The sequence below is a fragment of the Toxoplasma gondii genome, chromosome VIII (assembly GCF_000006565.2).
Source record: "Toxoplasma gondii ME49 chromosome VIII, whole genome shotgun sequence".
NCBI lineage: Eukaryota > Apicomplexa > Conoidasida > Eucoccidiorida > Sarcocystidae > Toxoplasma > Toxoplasma gondii.
Window position 1 is genome coordinate 6412010 of NC_031476.1, and position 18552 is coordinate 6430561.

Genomic DNA, 18552 nt, shown 5'->3' on the forward strand with positions numbered 1-18552 from the left:
TTGATTCCAAGTCAAGTCGTTAGCCTCGCGCAAAGCACCACCTCTCTCGCGCGCGGCTTGGCGCAACCGAGGCCCCGCAAACGACAACGAACGAGATAGACCACAGCACACACGTAAATAATGCCCCGACTCCCGCTTAAACCTGAGAAAGCGGGTTTTCTATAGAAGCGAAGCCAGCCTCAGGAAAAAGAGAGCAGTCATGGCGCATGTCTAAAGAGGAGCAAGGATGGCCACAGCTTGAGCAAAATTGGGTCGAGTCTCACTCGCGATATCGCGCATGTCGCAGGATGAGATGCATCCCGGGATTTTTAAAGGTGGCAGAATGCCCCGACAAGAAAGACACAGCCGTTCACCCGGTTAAGGTGGGAGCCATTTGGTTATCTCGAAAGCAGTTGAGTGACTGTCCAGAAGCAAACACACTCCCCGCGCTGCCGCTCATAACTGCTGCAGCAATCGATGACTCGAGCTTTGTTAATTGCACCTTGCTCAAGTTGTTGCTACTGCACTTTAGCACACGATTATCCACGCAGAAAATCCAAATGTCAGCAATAAGGTCGACCGCAGAAGTGCTTTGAAAGTCTATGCACTAACCCGGCGAATCCGCATATGCATCCACTCACTTTCTCTTCGATTGCCGACGCAACAACTGGCTGAAGATGCGTACACGCACCCGTCCAGTATTTCAGCAAGGAGCTGCACGTTTCCGTCAAGGAAGCACACAGGGCGTCGTCTTTTCGCAGTTTGTCTCTAGACTATTGCCACGTCATTTGGGAATGGATTAACACCCTTCGCAATCCTCCGTCGAAGAACATGTGGGCCTGCGGAGTTTGAGCACACTCAACTAGCGGACTTTCCATCCCAACACCATCACGCAGCGACGCTTTATTTCCCAGCCCTTGCTTCGGGCTGCTGTTTAGAGACGAAAGCAGTGCAGTACCGCCTACGGGAGGCCTCGTCCTGCTCTGACTAAACCATCTAAATATGTCACATTTAAAGGTACGGATTTTCCAGTTGGTAAAGAGCGTCTCCTTTGGAAGTTTTTTCCTGATGCGGTTTTTCAGGGGGTATTAAGCTGCCGCTTGCAGCACGCTTTTCTCCGAACGTCGTGGCTAGTCGGTTGCACGCGAACAGATTGGTAATCCCGCCCATGAGGAGACAGCATTCCATGGTGTTTTGGCGGCATGAGACCCTCCTCAGTCACTTTTGTTATCCAAAACTCATATTCGCGATCATGCATGAGGAACGTAGGAAGGAAATACGTCCGCCGGTCCTGCGGTTGACTACTATAATGACTGATGTGAATCAGATCTTCGGTTAGGCGGAAACAGCTTTGTTTGCGATTGCACTGCAGGTGATAGTCGCACTTTGCACCCGGACTGTATTTGGGCGTCGTGATGGCAGCTTCTGCTTGCGTCGACCAGCCTACCGTTTTGTGTCACCACCTTGGAAGGGACCGCCTACATCCAACATGTCATTATGGTGTTCAAGAACTCGGATAGGTGCGTCTCACGGCAGGCATCACTTTCAACAATTTCACACGTCACACAGGTCTTGCAACATGAGATACGCTGTGTCTCCACTGGGAATTCGCAGCGCCGCTTGGTTGTGCAGTGCGTGATTCGAGAGTCCATTTTTTCTGTGGTGGGCATGCGTGGTGAAAATGCACATGATTTTGAGTATGCTGTCTCTCAAAGCAAGTGGGCTCCGATGGAGATCAGGGAGAATAAAATGTTCCGGTTCGCACACGAGAGAAATCCGAACTGGCATAGAAAGCATCGAGCGATTATTGGTTGCCTATATTCCCCCCTCATCGGGTGGTACGTGAGAGTCAAGAGTCCGCTGTCGCTGCCGTGGGCGGGTGTGGGTATGCTTCGGATTCCAATATTAGCATCTGCATCCACACCTGTAGAAATTGCCGTTAATAGTAGCAGTGCTTTGCCTTCTGGTACCAAGCACAATGCATATATAGTCTTGTATGCACCAGGTCCCAGTTCCCCGCCGAATACTTTTTCCGGCTGTCCCAGGGGGGGCCAGCGTGTAGCGCCACGGGAGACGCAGAGGCGGGAGGGGGCGTTTGTCGCACTCCTTCCCACGGTCGCAGACATGCACAGAAACACTGTAGCGGTTTGCAGTTAGCGCAATTATATAACTCTCTGCGTGGGAGGAGCCAACAGAGCTAAGGGGGAGCAGCGGTGCGTAGAGAATGAGGAAGCAAGTGAACGAACACGCCACGTTGCAGGCGCTCCGTGCACGGTATTACTACCGGGAAGTGGTTCTAAAAGACTAGCGGTGCCCAGATCTGCAACTAGACGTTGCTAAGACATCTTGTTAGCGTACCAGGAACTGGAAATCAGTCCGAAACGCCGGAAGTAGGAAGCAAAAATCAACGTTACAGGTGTGAAGGACTGATCACTCCTTTCAGCTATGCAAAAGTGTTTTCAGTGACCACCTCACATGTGAACTTTCCAAACGTCTACACCGTGTGAAAACCGACCCCAGTAACGATCAGCGCAACCCCGGTTATTTATTTGGGTCTAGATAAAACGTCAAGTTCGCTCAATAGGCCCAGACGGTCGGTCTGTTTGCACACGGCCAGTACCGTGTGGAGGTTTCTTCGAATGCAGCGTTCTGTTCATGTCAGCAGGGTTCACCCCATACGAAACGAAAAACTAATTTTGTTTTATGGTTTCCTTTTGGAATGCTTTCGTGAACGGGACGCTTACGAAGGCAGCCGTGAGACAGCAACCTGTTCGAGCTGTTTCTCACTGGATTGCGCGGAATCTTGATGTAACGTTTGTGAGTCACAGGCGTCAGGTTGGTATACGAACGCCTTTCCAGGTGCGGCGTACACATATTTCAGTCCCCAATTCTTCTGACGTTTCCTTGTCCTACGAGAGACCCGCATCGGTCTTGCATTTGTGACAGCCGAAAGCAAACGACACCCACACAAAACTGTCAAGTTTTGTTTGTTTTCCCTGCACGGCATGCACACCATAAAGTTTTTTCTGGCAAGGGATCTACATACTCGTCGAACCACTAGCCCGCCTGTTTCGGGACGTTTCTGGCCGCGACAACATTCATTCCCACAAAACATGTTGCTTGTTCTCCCTTTCAGTTTTAACGCCAACCCTCAAATAGACGAAACAGGAAACACAAATCCTCTGTCATCTTAGTATTACCTCAGTTTCTCTGGTGGGGAAACCCAGCGTGAACGTAAGGCACCAAGAATCCTGTGGTACTCCACTGTCGTGTACACTCTACTTGCGCGATGCGGAAATTTTCTACATTAGTTTTCGTCTCCATCTGGCTTCACGTCTTTCCCCTGTCCAGAGTCGTGTTTGTGTCCGTTCAGTCGCCTTCGCCCTTGGGGCCGAGACTCTTCCTCCTCTTCCTCGTGGCCGAGGCGCTTGAATCGCCCTGTCTTCCACTGTCCGTACACTTTTTCCAACAGCCGCTGAAGCGTACACCAAGCATAAAACAGTAGAGCTCTGCCGTTGACGCCACAGCAGTACGAAGCTTTGAGACGGCCTCTTCTCTCTCTGAGTGATGTAACGAGACTCGGTGACTACTGGCAAGTATTCCACGAAACTCTTCACGAAAACGTGTTCTGCTATTTCACGAAACTGTGGCACAAGCTGCATGCATGTATCGTGACCAATCCACCGACCCCACCTAATCCGACTTCTGGCGATGCATTCACCACTCACTCCGACGCTACGGAAGACAGCGCGAAGCTCCACCTCTCGAGGCAGTGTTCAGGCAAGCCACTCAGTTTGCTGGTGCTGTCTGTTTCTTACGGAACAAATTGGCAAAAACCCATACTCTTATTAACGCGAATTTATTCGTAAAGCTCACGTCTCAACACTTTTCTTCTCCCGATGCAGTTCATTCGACATAGTTGTCGTGTTTCCTGAAGCATGATGGGCTTACAACGCAGCCCTTTTCTACTCGACTAGATGCTGCGAAATGTGATACGCGTCGGCTTTTTTGAGTAATTTGCTCGACTAAACTTCTACTGTACGTTCCATCCTCCCCGTTACACGTCTTCTGCTGTTGCGTATAAGTTCAGCGGCCGTCTTGCAGTTCTCTCTTCGCTTAGACTTCTAAAGGTGATGCCATCATCTGATCTATGTCTGACACGATTCGTCGAAAGTGTCTTAATGTGGATCACCTCCTGGTTTCTCAAGGTTTTCGTGGTCCACGCAGGGCATACCATGACTGTATCATCATCAAGACCGAATGTCTCTGCCGCGCGGATTTCTTCATCAGTCTCCGGGTGCTCCTTCTTCAGAGCCTCGGGATTCTCTTGGGGCAGTGCGTTGATATCTTCCTGAATTCCACCACGCCACAACGCACAAAGACAAAACTCATCCAGAAAAATGTTTGTGACAGACACGCAACAACTTTGTCGTTTTGGCGGACTCTTAGCTTCACCTTTGCTCTGTTCAACAAGCTAAGTTCTCACACAGCAGAAAGAGGTCTTAGTATAACTCGTTCCTGTTCGGGTCACGCACATGCGCAATCAGCGTCCACGGCAGCTGCTAATGGTCGCCATCGACGATCGCGTGAAGTTGGGGATACTGGCCAACTAGACTTCAGAGGTGCAGAAGTTTACAGGGATGGCCACTATATGATAATGAACTATCAACGCTTCCCAATGACTCCAAGCGGGCAACAAAATACCAGCGTTCACGATCCTCAAATACAGTAACCGCCCTTCTACTGGTGGTGGTTAAAAACGTTTTCCCCATCTCGACTTGTCTGTGCAAAGAAAGATTCATACCTGCAACCGTGAGTCAATTGCCTTTGGAATCATATCGAAGATGCGGTCGAAGTTCCGATAAATGTAGCTCTCTGTACAGCCCACCAGTTTCTCATCAAAATCGTCGCGCCAGCGAGATGGTTGCTGCACTCAAACGAGCTCCATGACAACAGAGATGTCGGGTTGTCTGTCCCAGACCAGGCGCCAGCTCGGTCACACACACCCTTTCGATCCTTTACATTTTCCATTCCTGCTTCCCTAGAACGGGACTTGAGGCAGCACAACACAGTCATCAACCACATCATCCCTGTCTCCTCGGTCCATGCTGTATGTTCCTGTCCAACAAAAAGCAGTACTCAAAATGGCCTATCGCAGAGCCGGAGGGACGAGTCCAACAGAAGCCAGCTTCTTTTCAGAGTATATATAAATATATATATATATATATGGCATGTATTCGGACACAGAAAATAGACTGGTCAACCACGACATACGCAAGGTGAATAAGCAAGGCACATCTTGACTGCGCCAGAGTATTATCGAGATGGTTGGCCGAATTTAATAGTGCACATCAAAGAAGAGACGCAGGAACGAACACTTTCCCCAAGACAAAAGAAACGAGACTTCACTCACAGTAGCGCTCGTTCCACTCACCTGGCACGGGCAGGTAGTTCCATCGTCGCCATCGCGGTGGCCAATGTGCGTCTCCTCCTCTTCCTTTTTCTTGCCCTTTCTTTTTCCCTTTTCTGCTCGGGTCCCGACCGGCTGACTGGCCTTTCCCTTTCCAGGAGCACCCTTTCCTTTCCCTCGCGGCTCCTCCTTCGCATCTTCTTCGTCTTCTTCACCGAGATTCAAGTTGTCGCAGTGCACAGGAAGCGCGAGGTACTTCGGGGCAGAAAGAAGCAGCCATGTGCCTCGAGGAAGCAGATCGAAGTCGTTTAGCCAGCAGTAGAAAAACCTCCACGGACACAAGGGGCTGACCTGTATGAAAACAGACACCAGGGACAGAGCCGCTCCTCAACAGCTGTCGCCCTTCGTGCAAAGGCATTTTTTTCGGTGCTTCATCGCTCTTTTGACGGTGACGCTTACTGCAGGGAGCCAGTCACATGCGTCAGTGACCAGCGGGTGGCATTGTTTCCAGTCTAAGACGCAAACTGAGACAAGTCCTACACTTATGTGTGTCCCGTGTTGGTCCAAAAATGCTATGGAGTCTTCCCGCTCAGCGGCACACTCACTGGACCCTGCGGCCTCAACGAATCGCGTCTGAAAGCCGAGCGCACAGTAAAGAAGAGCTGATCATCGGAATCCTAGGATTTGTAAGGTCAAGACTACGATGCAGCATAAAACTCCGATCCGCTTCAATGAGGGGAGACGAAAAACAGTTGTCTCACGATCAAATCGCACACCATGAAACTCGTGAAATACCTAGCAGAGCCACGAGAACTGTCAGAGGTGCATATCTCTCACGAAGCTCACATAAGCCACAGCGATAGATTGATAATTTGTTGACTCGGCCGACGCATGAAGATATCGACTCGCTTATTTCTGGTGAAAAGAAACAAGTGTTCGTTTCGCATTTGCTGCAGTCGAGCTTGCGGATGGTTCTTCGCAATGCAACACTTACCCCGGGAGTGGCAAATTCGATCGCTTCAACAAGAATTCGAGGAAGAAAAGCCTGGAGGACAAGCCTCGTGCTGGAAGCAGAAAGGGCTGGATGTATCCACAGAGCCTTGAGGCAGCGCTCGTTGGTGGTTAGGAGCTCGACAAGCGCCCAGCCCACAAAGCGGCTTCGACTGAGATTTCCGTATTCGCAGTCTACCAAATACGGACTGGTGTGGAGGGAGATGTAGACGCCTACACGACAGCCACGCAGTACATAAAACAGCCGCAAAAAAGTACACTCATGAACAACGCTGTGTGTGGGCAAACCTAGGCATTCAGCGTAGAACATGGATCAGGAAAACAAAGTAGTATAAACTCAACGATTGTGTAGATCCGAGCTGGTACACAATACCAATCCTAAAGACACCCAGGCTTTGTACGGTTACTGCACGCCACTCAGCTAGTTACTAGGGGACGCCCAGGACCCACAGAAAGCGTATTTATTTGATCTATTATCGTTGCTGAGCCTATTGGCAGTTACAACAAAGTCAGCGCATCCTCCGAGGGTGTGTCAACAAACCAGAAACCGCACCACCACGTCCATACAATCTGTGCAAATATCATGTTCCTTTGATACATGACAAACCAGGCCGGCGTCAACTCTTGTGCCTAGTCACACACACGCACCGCCGTCTTGGCGCACAGAGCAGCGAGTTGACGAAAAGCGTTGTGTCTCACCAGAGAACTCTCTGTCATCAAAATCCGAACTCATCTGTGCAAGGTGTTTCTTGACCTCTTCACTCATGTCTTGCATGATCCAGGGTGATGCCTTCTGGCGTTTTTCAGATCTTTTGTTGTACGGAGTCAAGTAACACGACTTATTCCTCAGCAGCTGTTCCGCCATATGAAGCTTCTGACGAGTGATGAAATGGTACAGTGGAAGCGAAGCCGAGGACGAGCTGTCGGTACACTGGCCCGACCCGTCCGTCTGCACAAGGCAAGAGTCGCACGCAAATAACGCACACACAACGCGGAACGTCATGAAACTTGGTGTCTCTTCACTTCGTGACAATTATTTTCAGTGGTGCAAGTCATGAAAACGGACTGCATCTAGTGAAAACACGGAAACATCACGAAACCCTGACCCGTCCGGCAAACCAACACGCAGCCACTCTCTCACTGGCCTGGCCCTGATGTTTCTTCGCAAGCCTCTAGAAGTTCGAGAACCATTTCATATGTTGAACTCGGGAACCTTTATTTCCCCCGTATCAGCTGGTTCACCAGTACAGCAGCGCTCAGAGCTTTCGTTTCTGGCCGCCCGGTGTACTGACATAGAGGAACCGCCGTCAGTCAACCAGGTGAGACAAAATCGAAGGTCATTAAGGCACACTCGAATTGGGACGTACTTCGAGAGAAGACCGAGAAATCCAACGTACGAGGTTTATAGGGCACTTAATCATTCGTAGGCGACCATTCCACGGTGGCAACTCCGAAAAAGCGGTAAAACCGAAAATACCCACAGTTTAGTTCAGCATTTTCACCATATCTGTTTCTGATATTGCGTACGGTGGCGTCTCTGCAACACCTGACCCAATTCAGTGCGCTACGACAGTTTTCCAAGAATGTTCCCGTGTATGCCAGACTACAGTTTCAGTCGTATTTGCTCGGTTTTCTTCACACACTCTGTGCGCTCGACAGCCAAAAGCATTTGCGATGAAGACTCACCTGCGTCGACCGGCCGCCTCCATGGGTCCTTCGCGCCGAGCCGCCCTCCGCCTTTGTCCCCGGTGCAGACGCTGGTGTGGCGGCCTGCACTGGGAGCTTTCTCGTTTTGACACGGATGCCGTGGCTATCGAAGAATCGCTGTGTTGCAGCAATGAGTTGTTCTCTTAGCTGTGCTGCGTTCGCTGGGAGTGTCACTGGATCCGAAGACGAAGCCATTTTTGCCAACGAAAAGCAAGAGAAAAAGTGGGTTCCTGTCGTGTCTTTCGCACCAAGTCTCAGCTGCCTTGACCGTCTGACAGCCTCTACGTGTACAAATACATTCTTTCTGTGGAAATCTTACCACGCAAGCACATACACGTGTATATGTACAAGTGTGCCTACAACCAATCCGAAGCCAAGCCAGAGATGGGGCGTCGTAGGAATATCGTGGCAAGAGCGTCCCAGTCCGCAAGCCAGCTGGAATTCCTTTCCAAACGAGAAGATGGGTCATACGTTGCATTTCAGTGTATAACTCATCTCGGCAACCAAATCAGGCTCTCCAGAACCCTTCGAGGTCGCAGGCGGGGGCATGCGTTTCCCGCTGAAGGGACCCAGACAGCGCGCCAAGAAGAAAGCAGTCAAAGTCACCCCAGTTTTACGTAGGCTGCGGACGAAACGACACACGAAAAACACGAAAAACACCGCAGATGGAGACACCAGGTACAGGGCGATCACCAGAAAACAGCTTCCACGTTTGTGACGAATTATCAAAATATGGAGTAATACCGCGCACAACGGATGTCGGGCCGGCAGATGGGAACTGATTTCATACCCGAATTTTGGATGCTACACGCAATCGCTGCGTTCAACTTCTTGTGAAGCCAAGTCACACAGGCGATTGCTCTCCGGAAGTCAGCATACTACGGTACATTAGTTTTTCACGCCCAGTTTCCTTGAACGAACCCAACAGCGAAAATACCGGCCGCATTCAATTACAAATGCTACGGCGTTTACAAAAGGCAGAGCTAGCTGGTCCCAAAGTCGGAAAGACGGAGATATGACACCAAAAGTAGCTAAACAGGGGATTTCTTATTCTTGAACCGACAGAGAGTATGTTTGATGTTCAACACGAAAGACGGGGACGCGAGCTGATGGCCTGTGCGCACACTTTCTGCTGCATGCACAGAAGCATCCTCGGGTGTGAGAAATCGAAGATCGAAAAGTGGGGAAACACAATGGCCTTGGCTGTTTCAGGGTAGCACCCGGACCCGTGTACCAGAAGATCCGGCACAGATCATTCAGTCTTATTAGAAAGAAGGGCTTTTTCACCTGAACAACAGTGGAGGGGTTCAAGTGCAGCATTGTGTGTACAGATATATGAAGTACTGTGCACGTAACACAGATAGGCGGTTAGAAAGCTCACATCCGACCCAATAGTATTGCCCAGACCAAGCTTGCTTGATCGGTGCAGTCACCGGCCGGCAAACCTCATGGCAACTGAATCAAGTGAACACACGGAGCGCTCTACAAGGAATCGCTAGCAGTCAGACATAAAAAACCCGGCGAACCTCGGTTTTCGATGAACGAGGTCAAGCGGTTCTTGCGCGATAGAGACAGGCTTCTGTTGGTTGCGCTGTCATGCTTCGGTCGTTTCGTCGCGACATTTCTTGGGTGTTTTTCAAGAGTGGATTCAGTTCTGCACCAATAATGCCGGCAGTTCTGATTTATCTTGGGAGTTCGACTGTTGTCTTCTATGCTTCGTACTACGCACAACGAAGCGGCCCAGAGAATTTTCTTCAGCCGTCCCACATGTGATCTTCATAATTCGGCTCGCGGTTGATCAACACGTTAGGCGTTGTCAGACGTTCGGTAAACAGGCTTTAACAATGTGGTATCAAACGCTCGGCGTCTGTTCGTCCGTCTTCGAGGAAAGTACATCCAAACATGGCAAGTTTGTTGGTATTTCAAAACGATCCAGTTGACATCAGGAAATACCCAGTGACTCACATCCGTCCATTGGGTATGTCGGCTGCAAAGCCTCCAGTAGCCAGCAACAAAGAAGACTCCAGAAATTCAATGAAATATATGCGAAAGGTCTCCTCGTCTGGTCATGTAAGCCAGGAAAAAAGTGTCGGAAAAATAGACGGCTTTCGGTGATTGTTTTTGTGGATATCTACAGGAGAAACATTGTCCGACTGGTGCACGTCTGCACCTTCGCAAAGCTCAGTTCAGTGAATACCTCCAGAAGAATCAATCTTTGAGGCTGGTAGCTGACGTTTTGTCACAACCTTCAAAAAGAGAGCTCACAGATTGTCGGGCGCAGATGGCACTCATCCCTTCGTCTACCCGCTTCAAAGTCGTCCTGTTCTACCATGCAGCTCTCGGATACGTTCATATGTGTACAACATTAGAACTGCCCTTAGGCTGGGGACCGCGTCGATCTTGTGGCAGAACACGTTATCCGGTGGCAACACCCATTTTTTGCCACCGCAAACTGTCTCCTGGTTAATGTATATATCATATTCTGAATAGGGTACCGGTGCTGCGAGAGTGTACCAAAAGCACTGAAGCTATATCCTAAGGACACATATCGAACAAAAGCAAAACCCCACTGTCTCATACCAGAGCGTCGAGCCTTCTACCAGGCTGGTACCCTCGTCATGAGTAAAAAGACAGAACGACAGACGGAAAAAATGGGAGAAAAGCTACCGTTTCTCAGCGCCGGATATCTGCCCAGCATAGGGCACGAAAACCGTTTCCATTCGTGCAATGTGTTTCCACCCAACACTGCAACCTCCAATAACCACTGAGAGCTAGGCGTCTAGCATGTGACACTTTGGGGTCTCCATAGCCTTCCGTGCTCCTCGTGGTCGTGTAGTCTACATTCCCTTTGATGGTTTCTTTTCGGTACGGTGCCGGAACCTTCTTTCCCCTCATATCATGGTTTTGTGGGGGAAATACGTAGAACCGTGGATGGTAACTTTCTCTCCTCATCCCAGGTGCATGCCTTGCCAAACTGCACACAGAGCATCTCAACGTTCCACTCTTCCCCGTACCCTTCGGATCCATTCCCTTCTCCAATGGATATATGCTTCTCTTGCCACAGGTAAACTACCTGTGCGGCGGCCCAAACTTTCAACTGCAAGTAGCTGCTTTCGCCGGTGACAGCATCCGCGTACCGCTTAAGACATACGGAGGTTCGCGTCTCCTACACACGGGGTCGCCTACTTATCTCCGTATCATTGTCGTGACCATACCGTAGCATCCGGGCTGTTTTCGCATTCCTCCACTTTCACTGAATTAGGAGCGTTGCGCGTTTTGAATTTGGTCCGGATGCCTCGCCTGGCAAAATCCTCGAGTCCACCTTCCAGCATTCCCACCACATGCTCATGCGAATTGCTCCTTTTTAGAAACACTTAATCCCTGTTCCCTCGTCTCGGATGGTATGTTTACGGTGTCGGAAGCATCTGAAACACCAATATAACAAACAATCGGTCAAGCGAACTGGAAGCCTCCCACAACCTACATAAGCCGCATAGAAACTGAGCCAAACTGTTCTTCAGCCTGCTGCCACCTTTCTCTATAAAAGACGTTTGGAGAAACTAATGTGTCAGTGCGCAGCATGAACCGCGGGTACGATAGGCTTGAATATATTCTCTTTGCTGAAGTGTGCAGTGTGGCAAACGCTCACCCGCCATGTAGCTCACGCAGTTCACGTTCCTTATCGAAAGAACACTGCTCTACTTTGTGTCCACAAGGAGAGATTTGGCCCGAGACACATGAGCAGTACCATGCAGTGCGGCTGAATTTTAGAAGTGAGGGATGACAACAGCCACAATGCACTGGTTGAACGCGTAGCCGAGTGTAGCATTTTTAGTCTCGGCTGCTATTCCTCGTTTCGTGTCTCCTCCGTCTCCGGAATGTGGAACAGAATGTGACCGAATTCACGAGGCTTGCGCTCGCTTTTACTGGGTAGTGGGGAACTCCATCACTTCTGCCTATCTCGAGAAGACTCTTCGATCCGTAAAAGATTCGCTGTATTTTTTCTTCTCAGTTCCAAGCTGATCTGCTATCCAGATCCCCGCTATCCGCGCAGTTTCATTTTTATCAAGAGCTAGTTCTCCATTGTTAAGATTTCCTCCCTTATACAGAAATGTCCACTTTTTTGATTGCGTCCGTTTGTGACTTGGTGGAAATCCTAAACCCGCCGCCTTTCCTTGCATTTCCATGCGCCCCCTCTAGAAGCCACCGACGCCCCCGCTGCTTTCCTCCGTAGTTCCCTCCAGTATAACGTCACAAACGAGTGAGTACGACAGGTGTTACGAAGAAAAAAAAACCAACATGCCCCCTCAACCACGTTCTTTCTGTGTTCGTGGCAAACACCTGATCTCATTCTACACATCACCTCAACCATCGGCCGTCGAAAGAGCGAAGTGAAGTGAAGTGAGTACCACTAACCTCCTTTGCCACATCATACAGTGAATCCACACCAGCAAAACAGCAGCTTCAGTTCCAGTCACACATCTCGCACATGGCTACAAGCAGAACGAAAGCGAGTGGAAAAACAATTTGCACTCTGCTCTGCTTCCTCAGTAGCCCCTACCATCGATGCACTAACGTCAGGTACGACCTCTGATGAAATACGCGATTCTTTGTCACACATGTGATCCTAGGGTGAAAGTGGTAGGAAGTTGGACGCCCGTTCTCTCGAAATTCCTTGTTTTTCCGCGTTTCGGCCTGCACTGTGTCCTGCTGTTCGCTGTTAAATTTCTTCTTGTTCTTCATTCGAGTCGAATCCTCTTTCGTCTCCGGTGAGAACAATCAGCGTTCGTCTCTCGCATTTTCTTGCGTCTCTTTTGGATGTCTTCTCGTTCTTCTTTCTAGCTGAAGGCTTCTCTTTCTTCTTCGGCCACCCATCCACTTCCTGTCTTTCACCTTCAGTTTCCTTTCCATCTCCATAGTCTGGCTTTCCGTCCGTTCTTGCGGCTTTCGTGTTCTCCTTTTTCATCCTGCTGTTCGCTTTGCTCGCAAGCTTGGTGTGGCTGTATCCGCCTCCCTGCACCATTTCTTCAGAATGCATGTCGCATGCACTCCGGGGGTCGGCAGTGCCGCCACTGACTTCTTTTCTTCGAAATCACATCTTTCCTTTGGGTTCTTCCCTCTTTTTCGTCGCTTCCTCCTTCGGTTCAGTCCTTTGCTAGTATGTGGTATTCTTGCCTCTCTCCTGCCCATTTTCATCACTCGCCTTTTGTCACCTGCACTCAGCTCACCAGTCGTTGCGCTGAACAACTCTCGAAGTCGTCGCTCCACGCGTCGCCCTCGAGACACCGTGCTCCGGCTTAGGCATACCTGCTGCCCCGAAACTCCTTCCACCACTAGGGGAATTTCTACAGAGCTGCTACGAAACGCGTGTGGCCGTTTCAAGAGGTCTGGCGCTCCCCACTTTCTCACGCACCTTCCTCTGCAACTGGCGCATACCCTGTCTCGCCGTCGGGCCCTGCTGCAGGTGGCGCGGATTCCACCGTAGTTACACCGTTTATGATTCGCGGCGATTTCGACCCTCCAGCCGGCCCTTCAGCTTGCTCCCGACTATGGCGGAACGGGCACGCGTCGCCCCGAATGCATCTCCCCTGTAGCCAGAGACACGCGGCACTCTCACGGTGCTACACCAATGGGATTTCGAACAGACAGTTCCGACGGAACATCACTGGAAAGCACAACAAACAACCAGCTTCGCCTTTCCTTGGTTCCCACGAGCCGAACCTCCTGACACACTACACACAGGCCAGAGATGTACACGGACAACTGGGACGGGACACGCAGCAGCCTAAACTCTTGAAGACTTGCAGATGCCACCACACGCTTGTTTAAAAACGAGTCGAGTGGCAAGCCCTTCGACAGAGCTTTTCCTTTGCTCTTACCTGAAGAAAGAAACGGCATTCCCTACCCCTGAAAGGCCCGAGTCCTCCGCGATCTGGAGATCGCGAACGAGGTCTGCCCCTGCCAGTCCGCAACACAAACAGGAAGCACGCCTACAGTTGATCTCTCCAATTTGTAGTTGGTGCAGGTCAGCAATTTCTCAATCAAAGAGCACTGACAGCATGGACAAATGCAGTGTCCAAACGCAAAAAGGCCTGCGTACCCTCGCTCTCGAGTCACCTGGACGGCACGCAATCATTCAAGAGCTCTCCTCCAGAAAATACATCCCACTGAGCCTTAAGCAGCACAGTTAGAGTAGCGCATTTGCTTAAAAGATTGGAACATCAACGAAGAAGACATTCGGCCGAGAATATGTGTACCATGGCCCCCCAATGAAGGTGACTAGAGTTGTACCTGCCATAACCGTATTCGCGGCCGTACGGAGAGTAACCAGGGTAGCTTCGCGCGCCGCCATTCAGATCTGCATCCGCAACAAAGCGAGGAAATAAAACATGCATGTGGCTCGCGTAAATGTAAGTACACGAATTTGCATGCATGGAAATCCACACATGCAGGTGTGTCTAGAGTCCAGTGCTCTGCAAGCCACAGCTTTCTAGACGGTTTCGATCATGGACAGCAGCACCGGATGCGGTGTTCTGAAAACAGACACCCTGTGATGCCCGAAAAGGCCATTTCTGTGGCTTTCACTCCGGCTGGTGAATGCATCGATTCTCAACTCACCATCAGCACCCGTAACCCCCGGATGCACGAGAGACGCCTCATGGACGAACGGGCAAGCATCGCCTTTACGGCAGCTGTGCTGCAAAGAAGTAGAGTAACGCGCAGCATTTCCTTATTCTTACGAAAGGAGCTTTGAAAAATTTTGACTGAACATATACACCTTCTACACCTGCTCATGCAAAGCCGTTTGAGTTCGGCCCACACTGGCCACAACCGCCCAGGGAAGACGAAGCCTTGCCCGTGCAGCTGCATGAATGCATTCCCCAATTCGCCTGTTTCACTCTCAGGGATCCGCAGGTCGCCAGGATTGCACTCTCCTCACCCACAGTGTCGACGCAGCATTTGCTTGGACAACTTCTTGGCAACACAGAATCCTAGACCACGCGACATGTCGCTCCAGCTGGCACGTGCAAGTCCCTTTCCCTTACCAATCTAGCCATCTTGTCCTTCACTGCGAGCCACCGAGACGCCCACCACTACAACTCGTAGTATCTATCAAACAAAAGCTTGTAACAAACCATATCCCCCCGGTGACTCGCTTCTTTCCCAAAAAGAGCCACTGAAGTCCCCGAAATCGGCGCGTGTGTTGTTTCGGCTAAACCCCCTTCCCCCCGGCACATCTGTCGTTATTCTCGAGTACGCCTTAGTGCTCACCGGCCAGAAGTTGCACAGCTTTCTGCTGATGGGAAGCATCACGGGGCGGGTTGAGACAGGGTCGGAGCTCACTGCGCCCGGATGCTGCATGTGGTATGCGGCCGAACTGGGCGAGGCTGCAGTCGAGCCAGCTGCGGGGAAGTACAAGTCTGTATGTCTTGCGCCGGTTGCGCTAGTAACAGTCGACACCTGGACCTGCTGCGACGGAGCCGAGTAACTTGCGGGGTAGCTCGAGGGGTAGCCGCCGTACGGATTTGGCTGCTCTGCGGAACGGCCGGAAACGACAGTACTGGGCGCTGCACTCGCAACGATCGAGGAAGTGCCGCTGGGTCCATACGCCCCGCCATCGCGCACTGCCACTGCGTAGTACTGTCCATATGGCGAGACAGACTGCGAGCTGTTCGCCGTTGCAGCCTGTCGAAGTGCCGCGATCTCCTCTACCGAAAACTTGCCTGGGAACAACGACAAAAGTCTTTAAGACTTATCTAGGACGGGGCAAGAGACGTGGGCCGAGAGAAACGGTTTCGGGAAAGCGCAGTGGCACTGCAGTCCATCTGGCACTCCCTCTCCTGAGCAGGAGTGTACCGGGGCAAGCGGCTTCGAATTCAGGCAAACCTAGTTGGGGCTGCAGCGACCGCAGGGAGAACGTTTGATCTCGCAAGTGGAGAAACGACAATGGTGCCTATGAGCGCGAACGTACCGGGCAGCAGTTCGTCAACAGAGTGCGCGAATCCGCAGTAAACGCCTGCGCTGCACTGTCCGCTTCGGTTGACGCAGAGATCTGCAGCGTTAAATAAAGGAGAGAGGGAGTGGCTGTGTGTCGCACAAATGCATTGACCTCGAGTAAGAGCTAAGACTCTCGACTCGGATTGGAGCTTCACTATCTGCACGTGTTTTTTCTCGCTTCGATCTCAACTGCTCCAGCAATCCTGCAGGTATGAATGCCGATCTTGAACGTTTTCCTTTTCATTATCCTCGCATGTGAATGAAGGATGCTGGATGCCTTCCATTCGTCTCCGGTGTACCAGCGGGGTGTCTCCACGTCAACTGAGACTTGAACCTCAATGGGCGTCGAGCAGGACTGGCGCAACCTACACCAAATTCCAAGATAACGGTAGACTGAAAGCATTCATGAGCCCCAAAAGAATTGATCGCGTTCTTACCCGTCTTGTAACCCGTGGGAGGCTGCGGGTACTGTGGACCCGACCCCGTAACGGAGTAGTACGGCGATGGCCCAACTTCCGACGGGAAGGCCATCCTGCTGCCGCTCGGATGCATGTATGGGCAATTTGCGCCATGTTTACAAACCCCCTGCAAGGCATGGACAGCGTAGAGGAGCGTGGTGCTTGCCCACGTTTTCGAAATCTCGTCGTCTCAGCAAGTGTCAGCCGGCAACTGGATGTTCCGTGTGTGTGCTACCTGTAATACATAGACGTGAGATGGGCCTTCTCAATACAGAAGAAAACTGTAGGGTCCGCTATCGCTCCCAGCCACCACAACTGTCGAAACGTCCTCTGCTGTGCGGCATATCCCACCCTCCAGCCACGCTTGCATACACTGTGGAGGAGTCGCGTCCTCCTTTTGAGAGGGAGACCCGAAACCGCTGCCCATAGTTCCTCACAACTAGCTTCACACTTTCTCTGTCACTGTAAAGCAAACTACCTCTTGACCACGTTGGCAGATGAGGTTTGATGGCCCCGATTCCGCCTTCCAGCTGGACTACACGTTCGAATGAAAGCATGTAAACGGGTCGTAAACGATAACGCTGGCGTACCCTCACGAAGAACCGGCACAGAATGCCGCGTGTGCCTTTGAGATCTTCAATGCCATGACTGAAGGTGCATCTGTGGCCGTTGCGGCAGTTTCCCGCCTATAAACAGGCAGAAAGCAGAACCACAGTCTTCGTCAACACCCAGCAGACCCGAAACAAAATCGCAGCTTGCTTGTGTATGCGCAGGTTTCCCGCTAATGGCAACACGGAAGCCGCCGCTGCGACAAGTCAATTTTGTGTTGAGTAACGAGCTAACACCGCCAAGAAAACGCCCGAGAGCGTTGCCGGCGTCACCGAACCTCGAAATGCCTCTCGCTGTCCTACCTCTGAGTACGCCTCCACAGAAACGAGAAGAGTGCGACATCCACACAACAATTGCCCGCAGCGAAGACGCACACGATAAAAGGCGATGTAGCATGAACCTCTGACTTGGTCTATTTACACTGAACCCGTTTGAAAGAGGTCAATGAGAGGCTATGAAGACGGAGGCAAACCGCCGTTCTCGGCCCCAAAGTAAACATTCACTTGACCGCCAGGAGTCGCTGCACATTGCACATCCAGATTTTTCGGTGTCTCCGTACTTGGTTTTCCCCAGCCTTTCCGCGTTCCTCCTTTTACTGGCGACGAGTGGTGCAACCCCGACACAGACCGCTCCGTGTTTCACCCGACTGAGAGAGATGAACTTCCGCGCTAGCGACAAACGTACCTGCCAGTGTCTGCAAAGAGTTTTCTTGTAAGGAGCACTTCTTCCACCGTATGAACCTCCATAATAACCAGAGGAATCGTGGCTGTTTCCAGCACCCTCCTCATGCCCGTGGCCAGCTTCGGCTGGCTGTGGGCCAATCTGTGGAGTCGGTTCCACGTCTGACATTCTGGCAAGAGACAGAGACTCAGAGAAGAACAATCGACGCTCTACTGGTTCCCCACCCAAACTAAAAGCGTCTCAGTAACCGGATAAAAAGCAACGTTCCACGGGGTGGTGCCGGCTGTGCTTCTGCAGGGTAACGAGAAAAACAGGTGCTCGAGCAACGCCTGGGAGATCAGCCTCGTCTGCGACGCAGGCACATGCACTAGGCGTCCTGTTGATAAGCAAGTCGAACTTGTCAAGAGAGTGCAGCACGGAGACGAAGACGGCGAGAGACTTGAAGAACGGTACGGAGGATCTCCTTGCGAGCCCAGTGGTTGCATGTGCACGCAACAGGGAGCGGAAAGGAAAGCGCAGCCAGCGAAGGTGCCGAGACGAGAAGGAAAAGGAACTCACAGAGACGCTACAGGAAAAACGTACAGACAGAGGCGAAATTAAAGCGAATGAGGAAAAGTTTGTTACTTGACACTGTGGTGCACTGCAGGCGCCGGGTTCGACACTCGCGTTGACGAAAATTGCGGTCCCGTTTCTGGTAGC

General features: G+C 51.2%; 2 protein-coding genes across 2 annotated transcripts; both read right to left on the minus strand.

The window, feature by feature from the left end:
• Positions 1-2933: 2933 nt before the first annotated feature.
• Positions 2934-8302, minus strand: TGME49_268580 (hypothetical protein; the record flags this gene model as incomplete). Its single annotated transcript, XM_018781507.1, has 7 exons — positions 2934-3454; positions 4214-4330; positions 4784-4906; positions 5414-5740; positions 6384-6613; positions 7100-7349; positions 8087-8302. The coding sequence occupies 7 exons, from the start codon at positions 8300-8302 to the stop codon at positions 3287-3289; spliced, it is 1431 nt and encodes a 476-aa protein (XP_018636543.1). The 3' UTR covers positions 2934-3286.
• Positions 8303-12392: 4090 nt separating this feature from the next.
• On the minus strand, positions 12393-18021 carry TGME49_268570 (zinc finger (CCCH type) motif-containing protein; the record flags this gene model as incomplete). The annotated part of the gene is made up of 9 exons (XM_018781506.1): positions 12393-13695; positions 13987-14065; positions 14399-14465; positions 14726-14804; positions 15380-15831; positions 16080-16160; positions 16543-16690; positions 17154-17249; positions 17857-18021. 9 exons carry the CDS (start codon positions 18019-18021, stop codon positions 13513-13515), a joined length of 1350 nt encoding a protein of 449 aa, XP_018636542.1. The 3' UTR covers positions 12393-13512.
• Between the last annotated feature and the right edge of the window lie 531 nt (positions 18022-18552).